General features: G+C 37.3%; 1 protein-coding gene across 1 annotated transcript; it reads left to right on the top strand.

Moving 5' to 3' along the window:
- Window positions 1-1,695: 1,695 nt before the first annotated feature.
- On the top strand, window positions 1,696-7,587 carry LOC137169340 (uncharacterized). The gene is made up of 10 exons (XM_067572446.1): window positions 1,696-2,442; window positions 2,664-2,975; window positions 3,093-3,359; window positions 3,529-3,642; window positions 3,861-3,944; window positions 4,040-4,068; window positions 4,352-4,408; window positions 4,772-4,840; window positions 4,989-5,057; window positions 6,142-7,587. The coding sequence occupies exons 1-10, from the start codon at window positions 2,379-2,381 to the stop codon at window positions 6,274-6,276; spliced, it is 1,200 nt and encodes a 399-aa protein (XP_067428547.1). The 5' UTR covers window positions 1,696-2,378; the 3' UTR covers window positions 6,277-7,587.
- The last annotated feature ends 2,158 nt before the right edge of the window (window positions 7,588-9,745 follow it).

Below are 9,745 nucleotides of genomic sequence, written 5' to 3'. Positions count from 1 at the left end.
TGTGTGCTCAATTTGATCAGGCTTATTCTTATTTTGTTTCCTTCTGCATCGTTTTATCTGATATCCTTATTTTTCATTGTGAAGCTCTTGTAAACTGTTTCGATACCATTTTTATTAACTAATCATTGCTATTTTGGATGGCTTGCTGATAAGTGAGACATCACTGCAGATGATCTTTACAGGTGTATCATCAATTAATGACACTCTGGGTATTATAAATAGCTGCAGTCGTGTGTAATGGTCGTGCGTAACAATAGCAGCTCTGGTGTTGTTGGAGGACTTTGCCAATGTGGCTATAAGACAAGAACGAGTATTTAGAGACCGTTCTGATTTTCTGGCTAATGATGATAATTGGCTTATAGCTTATTGGGCTTCTGAGGGCTGTTCTCCTTCAGCTGTGTGAGGAACTGAGTCCGGCTTTAGAGCGCCAGACCCAGAGAAACCATCCAACTCCTGTCAGTCTTCAGGTTTTAAAAACATTTGGATTCCTTTTAACATTGACATACAGATACATCACTTTCCCATATGATGCGGGTGAGCAGGCTGACATCAAAATACAATTTGCAACAATGTCCAGTTTTCCAAATGTGATTGGAGCATTTGACTGTACACATGTTGCAATAAGGGCAGCTCAGATAAATATAGGATAAGATAAATATGTATTTGTAAACAGAAAGAACTTTCATTCTGTCAGTGTCCAAAAAATTTGTGATTCACAAAAGGTGTTAACATTTTGGTGTGTGTGACTAAGTAAAGTAAGTAAGTAAAATTTATTTATATAGCGCTTTTCACAGACAATCTTCACAAAGTGCTTTACATGAGCATGATGCCACAAAGAAATACAGAGAAAACAATCTGTAATAAAAAACACACAGTAAAAAAAAAAAAGTGCGCAGAAAAATACATAATAAACATGGAAATATAAAATGTCAACTACTTACAGTAAATACTCAAATGCCTGTCGAAAAAGGTGTGTTTTAAGCTGCTTTTTAAATGAATAAGCAGAACCAGCAGACCTTAAGGGTGCAGGCAGAGCGTTCCACAGCTTAGGTGTCACAGCCTCAAAACCTCGATCACCACGGGTCTGAAGGCGGGTGCATGGAACAGAGAGAGTAAATGGCTGGGCTCTACCCATGACTCATTTAAACTCTCTTAAAGCAGCACTCTTTTTTTCTCTTGCTTAGCTCCAGATTCCCCACGGATACTTTTTGTGACTCATGAGTCACTGGAAAGGCAGAAAACATCGCCCTCTACTGGGCCAAGTCAGTGACCATGACTGTATATAAATATGGGCAACATGTCTCCACTTCCTACCGCAAAATATCAACAAAATATCTCCTTTCCGGGAGCTGCCATCTTGCCTGTGTGACTTCATTTGGAGTTAGTTCAATAGAGTGGGGCGGCCCCGTCCTGATGGAGGTTTGAGAGCAGCTGTCACAGATGTCAATCATGATGTCACATCCCCTCTTTATATCGTCAAATAACTAATTAAAAATAAACTTATCAGATAAATGAGCACTTGGACAAACATCTGCGCGATAAGAGCTACCTAAAATGACAGAAACCATATTTGGGAAAAATTTATTTGATGTACTTTGACTTTTTAGTTTGGCTCATGTCCCAACCATTAAAATGGAGGGGGGCAGGATTTATGACCAGCCACCAGGAGGTGATCCAGATGTTTGGGCTTCACTTTTGGGGAGCTGTCATGATGTCCATTTTATGTACAGTCAATGTCAGTGACCAGGCTATACACTATACTCCCAAGCCCCTCTCGGAAAATGTGACAATTACACTGACTCAGACTCATACTTGAAATTTTATTTTAGATGATATTTTGTTCCTGGGTGGGCAAGTGGTGACTTTGACCTTCAACTCTAAAAACTCAGGTTGAGATCTTACTTTAGAGAATGAAGATTCCTTTTACATTTTTATAAGTTTCTGGTCAGCAGATTCTCTTCACATCATCCGTGAGACTGAAAACATGAGCGGTTTGCGTCATCTCCGCACTGAACCACAGCTTCCTCCTGCAGCTGTATTTTTAGAAAAGACGGCTGGTTACTATAGATGCTGATAGATTATTAATCTATTGTTGGACAGTAAATCACTGTGAATGAGAAAGTTAACTATAAAGGACTAAAATGTAAAAGTTAAACAGTCTTTGGTTGCTCAAACTGAGAAATTCAGGTAGGTGTAAAGCGGATAGGCCCTGCTTACATAAATTCGGCAAATTGCAAAAGAGAGAAAAAAAATACAGACAGTCACAATGAGGAAGTGACTAATAGGAAGTAGATTCTCTATTTCTCATTAACACTCACCAGTTCAGAGACTCTGACTGTTGATAGCTGAGAAGGAGCATAAAAAAGAGACAGAGAGGCATGATGGATGAATTCAGATGGATTCAAATGTTTTTATTTCTGATACTGGAGCTTCAGATTACAGGTAAGGATACATAGAACATACCAGAAACATTTTATGTGATCAGGACAGCCAACAGCTGTTTGTTTTCACCTGATGAGTTCAGTGGACTCTTGAAAATCAAGAATGAGACACTTTTGCAAACTTCTGTTGAATCTAAAATTTTCTTCACACTAACTATAAACATGAAAACCATGTTCATATTTCAGCTTATTTTTCATGCTTCTATCACCTCTTTTTCACAGCAGTGACTGGACTGTTTTCCTCCGTCATTGTCAGAAATGGAGATGATGTGACTTTGCCTTGTGAAAGTGTGACAGGCTATCAGGATAAATGTGACAATACTAACTGGATCTTCAGCGGTTCAGGAGGCATAGTGGATCTGGTCAAACGTGGACAGATTCATGAAAATACCAAAGCTAAATCAGACAGACTGAGTGTTACAGCGAACTGTTCTCTGGTTATAAAGAAGATCACACGAGAGGATGTTGGTATTTATTACTGTCGACAGCACAGATCAGGACCAGACTCCCAGGATGATCTGTCTGTTATTAGCAGTGAGTATTTACATTATTAAGTTTTCAGCTCAAACTGTCTTGTTAGAACAATATACTGAAACATTACAATAGTTGATGAAGCAATTTTTATCTTTATGTCTTTATGTTCTTCACCAGTGAATAAACATGAAGACAGTGAGTGGGTGACGCTGTCCTGCTCTGTGAGGACACATGATTCATGTAGACACACAGTGAAGTGGCTGAATGAGGGTCATGATGTGGATGAAGACGTGACAATATTACAGGATGGCTGCTATGGTAGAGTGAGATTTCCTGCTTCTCATCACAAGCTGAAGTCAACATATCCTGAGATATTTCAGTGTAAAGTGACAGATGGTTACACTAACGAAGACCATCTGTTTACCTTCAGCCCTCCGTCCTCAGGTGAGAATATGATTAACTGTTTGTAATCAACATAAACTGATGTGAATCACAAACTACATTTGTTTACTTTGAATATTTGTGATGATATCATTATTTTAGTTAATGCAAATGGTAAACACAAGGTATTTTCTTGCCTCACAATTTGTGTTTTGTTATTTCATTTGTCCAGGTGACAAAACAACAACAGCAACAACAGAAGTAACAACAAGAACAACTGTAAACAGCCACAAACCAAGGACCAACTCAACAGAGCCCGCAATCAGTGATACTCGAACACCAGATGGTAGCAACTGAACATTTCTTGTATTTCTTTTTAGAACTTTTTAAAATCTTTTTTCTCTCTCTCTATTAGCTTTCAAAGACAAAAGTATGAATACCAGATATAAACTTGAAGCTGCAGGTGGAAATATTTTCTTCTCTAAAGAAAGAAAGAAAGAAAGAGGGAGAACAGAATAGAAAGCTGCTGCCAAAATGTTTTAAATGTTTTTATTCTCCTTCCAGTTTGGTGGTACATCATTGCAGCTGTGGGTTTAGCAGCGCTCTTGATAATTGTTGTGGTTGTCATCAGACGGAAGAGAACTACAGGTAAGAACATTCTCAGATGAAACTTTTATAAACAAGAAGTTTTGACAAACCCGAAGTTTCACTGTGGAAGTCGACTCTCTCTTTTGTCTTTTTAGGAAACAAAACACAGACAGATGAAGACACGGTGAGTTTAAAACTGAATTATCAAATGCTTATACACTTATGACTTTGCACAGTAGTGTTTATGATAGTCGTTTACTATTAACTGTGGTTCTGTAGCTAAAACAAAATGAACTGTTAGTTTTGATTTGTATTATGTAGAAACACGTTTATTTCATAATTCATCCCTCTGAAAAAAAAATCTAATCTTTCCTTATATACAAAATGACCTGTGCCAAATGACACCTACTAGCCCATCAGAAGCATGTACTTCCTTTAAAAATTGAAATTTTACTGTGTTTGTCCAGAGGCTGACTGTAAACCCTGCAGTGACTCAATCTGCTCCAGAAACCAGTCAGGACATGGTGAGATCACACATTACACACTGCACGAAGCTACACTCACTGTTATGTTTCTTCGTTCTTTACTGTGTAAGACACGCAGCGACTGTTGAGTTCAATTTTCTTGTGCAAGAGAGAAGAAAAGAGAAGTAAGATGATGCAGCCGATTACACCAGAATAGCTAGACTAGAAGAGTGTGAAGCAAGAAGTCATGAGTGTTGCACGTGGAGTTTCATGGAGAAAAACAACTCACATACTCAGACAGCTGTCAATAAACTTGAAAGCATTTAGAGATCAAACAAGACAAAATCAAGTCATGAGAGTGAATCAGTATATCAGTGTATCCACATGTTACTGATCAGCCATCATGTTGTCTTCACTGTGTAGGCTGATCCTGAAGATGGTGTTTCCTACGCCTCCATCAGCTACACCACAAAAAGCAACAGTGAAGCCCGGGTAAGCTGTGTCTGTATTTCACATGGTCTGTAATTGACAGACCGTCTATTTCTATTGTCGAGATCAGACAAGACAAAATCAAGTCGTAAGAGTGAGTTAGTATAAATCCACGTTACTGATCAGCCATCATCTTTTCTTCACTGTGTAGTTTGATCCTGAAGATGGTGTTTCCTACGCCTCCATCAGCTACACTAAGAAGACCAACGGTGAAGCCCGGGTAAGCTGTGTTTGGGTATACATGTTGCTGTTACTGAAGGAAGGAAAAACAAGTTATTTTAAAGGATATCACTGGCAATTGTCTATATTTTTATTATTGTCAACAAATCTCAGTCAATCAATTGTTTAATGACCACACGACCAAGGTCAGTGGAATTTGCTTTCAGTACAGCATGTATGGAAGCTCATAACAGTTTAACATATGACTGGCACAACAGACAATATACATGAATTTACACAACAATATTTACAGACAGTATATACACTGTCTGTCATGACATTTAAAGTGCAGGTGCATCAGGTAGGGATTATTGCAAAGATTATTGCAGGGTGTTCAGGGTCCTTATGGCAGTGGGGAAGAAGCTGTGTTTGAAATGGTATGTTTTAGTGGACAAGGATCTATAGCACCTCCTGTGGGGCATCGGTTGGAACAGATGGTGAGCAGGGTGAGGGGGGTCAGAGATTATTTTATTTGCCTTTTTGATAATGCGTTTGATATGTAGTGATTCAACTGATGGGAGGGGTTTGCCAATGATCTTGGATGCTTTTTTAACTATACGCTGCAGTTTTTTTCTTGAGTGACTGTCCAGGCTGTCGTACCAGACTGTTATAGATGAGATGAGTATGCTTTCAATGATGGCAGTGTAAAACTGAAGAAGGGGGGATTGTTTGATTTTGAATTTCTTGAGCTGTCAAAGGAAAAACAGTGTCTGGTGGGCTTTTTTGGTGATGTGGTCCATGTTGATCTTCCATTTGACTGTGTTACTGATGAATGTGCCAAGAAATTTGAAAGAGTCTGTTATGGTTATGGGTTTTCCAGAGATGTGGATGGGGGATTTGGGTTCGTGATGTTTTTTGATTACCACCTCACCTTTTCTCTTGCACCACCATCAGACCATCATGTCATCTTCACACACAAGATATTTCATCATCTAATAAGCAGATAAAGGCTGAAACAGGGTGAACATGTCAGTTCTTAGATGGCAGTAAAGTCAGGATTTTCTTTGTCAGGTTATGTTGTGTCACATGTTGAGTATATGTACTGTATATTGTGTATGAAATGTGCTGTTTCCCTTGTTTCTCAGGTTCGGATTGAAGATGATGGTGATGGTGAAGGTGATGCAGTGACCTACAGCACTGTGAAAGCTTCCTCCTCTTCTGCTGGAGCCTCCGCAGATCCCAACAACGTCTACGCGACCATCAACAAACCCAACAAATAGTAGACCACAGTGTTCATATTATTACTTTTACTTTATATCTGATTTATGATATGTCACATTTTAATTGTAAATTTTTATTTATATAGTTATATCTACTGTCTTTTGTGGTAGTGGTATTTTTCTCTTTATCTTCTATTTTTTGACTGTTATGCACCACAACAACAACAAAGCAAATTCCTTGTATAAAGCTATTTGGCAATAAACCTTTTTCTGATTCTGATTATTTAAAGCTTTATGATGAGAAAACCTGTAAGTCGCTTCACTTTTTCTGGTGGAGCTTCTGTTGATCCAAGCAACCTCTACTGTACTATCAACAAATCAACCTACAGTGCCTGAGCACCATTTTACTGGCTTTGGCTGTTTCAGAATAAATATCTGAATCTTCACCAACTGAGCAAATCCTCAAAGATCTGATCTTGCAATACAGTGGTTATGTTTAGGCACTGGCAGCAAATTATCTTGCTTTTAATTTGACAAGCTTACATTATTAATTTCTAGTTGACATTGTGGGTGTATATGATGTGTTATTAGCTTTGTATTTTGTATCATGCATCCAGTGTGTTTTGCTTTGTACTGTTTGTTATTGTGCTGTTATCTGTCTTAACTGTGACTGCAGATGAAAATGAGCTATAAGCTAACTCTGGTACAGCACATCAAATGGTAACATTTATGTTTAACACTGTACATGGTCACAATAAATAAATAATAATGATAATGATAATAACTCGGTTAAGTTTGAGGAAAGATCATGGTCTCAGTTTAATGCAGAAAAAAGTCAGCAGGCAGCGATTTGTTAAGGCAACATAACTGGTAAAACAATTTAGTTGTATATGAATTTAATTTCTAGGAGACAGTCATTACACTATTATTATATTATGGATACTCTTTTGATTCCTGCAGAGAAACTGTTACAAAATACAAGTGAATACAAGAAAAAACAAGTTTTTTGGACAAAAAATATGTGAATTAATAAATAAATAACTTTGACTACAAGAGAAGTGACTTCTTATTGGTTATCTTTATTTTTATGATCATTTCCAGGATGTATTGTTGTAAAAACCTTTATGTCCAGAAGGGGGTGCAGTAGGTTAAATGATAAAAAGTTAGATGAACCTGCAGTCAGGCACTTTATTGTGCTCATTGATGAATGTACCATGGTTATGTATTTAATGATATTGTATTTATATTTGTTTTCAACATTGAAGATCTCATCAAGACATGTTTTAAGATGTTAAAATGCTTGCAATAATCATTTGTGTGATATGGTATTGATATATTTTTTCCACAAAAAAGTTCAATTACCTTATTAAAATCCTTAAAATGACATCTACTCCTTCTCCCTCATTGAAAAATCCCCAATCTTTTTTCTAGTGAATGAATATAAATACATAGAGTTTTTTTTCCCCATTAACAGACAATTTAGGGTCTCTGACAAAAGACTTATCTGTGTTAGTTTGATGACATAATGACCTATATGAACAGTCAATGATTCATGTAGAAAATTGGACTTGATGCTTTATTTGTGTTTTAGTTCAATGTTCCAATAACTGTCTCTAACAACAATCAAATCAAAGAACATAAACAACAAAATGTTCATTTTAATTAACATATTTATTTCTGGAAACAATCCCTCAAGCTCAGAGATCTGTTGATTATAAGTTAAACAACATATTTAGAAATGTACTCTGTGATGATTCTAACTGTGTAGAACTGTTATGTTGTGTCAGTTGTTTCATTTATGCTTTGTATTTTAATATATAACATGGCTTGCAAACAGCTACATAAGCCAAGTGAGGCAAATTCATCATCCATTTCAGCACCATGGACAGCAACTTCTTTAAAGCACCACATGTCAGCTGGCAGTGTTTGCAGATTCAGATCCTTGTTGTGCAATTCTCCTGGTCTTAAAGCAGCTATACTCTATGTTTTTTTACAGTAACCATGTATGAGCTGACAGTGTGTAATGTGTTGGTCGTGACTCATAGTGATGAACTACAGAGAATTATCAGTGACTCTGCAGCTCCCCTCGGCCTTATGGAGCTTTATAGTGAGTTTCAGCTCATTGTTTAGCTGTCTGGCTTCAACTTTACTGTTTCGGTTCACTCTCAGCGCTCTCATAGCGTCGTTCAGCCGCAGCAGGCAGCTGTTTTCAGAGAACACACTCTAAAAAGCCACTGTACACTACCTGCTCAGCACCAAACGGCAAACAGACACAGTTAGCTGTAGACTAGCTGGTGAACTTAGCAGGTAAAGAGCCAGATATTTCCCTCAGGAGTTGGTAGAGAGCAAAAACAGAGCTAAAAGATAGTGAATATTGGACTTACATTCACCAGGTGGACAGAAACACGACTCCAAATGAATGATAATGTTGCTCCGTAACTGCTGGATGTTGAAATGAGCAACTGTTTGCTAACAAGTTCAACAATTCAACTTAAAAGATGACAATATGTCAGTGTTGTGTTCACTACATCTTTCTGCTGAAAACAAGTGGCCAAAAAATCAGTTAACACAGGTTTAACATACATGTTACTGATCACAACAAGTTTCACTTGCTGTGTTTATTGGATTATATCTAAATTAAACATTTCTAACATATTTTTCCTCAGTTCATACTAGGGCTGTTGGAACAAATTTCATGAATCAAATATAAATGGAAAAATAAAAAAAATAAAAAATACCAATCACCAATTCTGAAATTACTATTCTAATGTGTATTTGATATTTTTTATGTGTTGGCTAACGTCAGAGAAATCTCACCCTTCTCGCCTTGGCCTACCCACATGTGAAAACAAATGCTTTTGTCACGTCTGATGAACAATAAACTTTTCTGAGTCTGACTGAATCGCAATCTCTCGTGCAATGCGCTAACGTTAACCTCAAACATATCAGATATGGCAGAAAGCGATGCACAGACAGAGATCACCACTCCTAACCATTTAAGAAGCCATGTGTGGAAAGTTTTTCGATTTCCTTCAAACAAATAGAAAAACTTTAAAAAGCAGGCCAACAGTAAAATACTTGAGCCTGAGTGATCAGTGCTGCAGCTGCAGTTTGGGGTTTGGACACACAGCTCCTACTCAAGCTATCATTTGGGCTCAAAGTGCATCCCAACACAAATAACACATATTGATGTAAACAAGCGCAAACTGACATGAATTTATTTATATTTCAGTTAACTGTGTAGTTTAATTACTATGATCCAGTACAATGAAAGCTTGTTTAATATCTATATTTTAGTTAATGTTATTCATTCTGTGCTTAAAAGTTAAACAGTCTTTGGCTGTTTGGCTGTTAGCTGTTAGCAAGAAAGCTATCACCTGTTTATTGGTAATGATGGAATGCCCCCTAGTGGACAGAACGTATAACAACATGTTGATAGTTGCATTGGCAATGCCTGTGTATACAGTGTATAGGTACATAGTAAATATTAATAATAGGCTAAATGTCAGCATTAAAAGCTCAAATATAA

This window comes from Thunnus thynnus, chromosome 18, assembly GCF_963924715.1.
Source record: "Thunnus thynnus chromosome 18, fThuThy2.1, whole genome shotgun sequence".
In the NCBI taxonomy this organism is placed as follows: domain Eukaryota; kingdom Metazoa; phylum Chordata; class Actinopteri; order Scombriformes; family Scombridae; genus Thunnus; species Thunnus thynnus.
Note: the sequence above shows the minus strand (reverse complement) of the source record. Positions and strands in the feature narration are given on the sequence as shown.

Bases quoted from the DNA above. Each gene is read 5' to 3' on its own strand.
- LOC137169340 (XM_067572446.1), top strand. From the start codon at position 2,379: ATGATGGATGAATTCAGATGGATTCAAATGTTTTTATTTCTGATACTG. The intron at 2,443-2,663 runs GTAAGGATACAT...TCTTTTTCACAG, and splicing joins ACTGGAGCTTCAGATTACAG to CAGTGACTGGACTGTTTTCC. The intron at 4,409-4,771 runs GTGAGATCACAC...TTCACTGTGTAG, and splicing joins CAGAAACCAGTCAGGACATG to GCTGATCCTGAAGATGGTGT.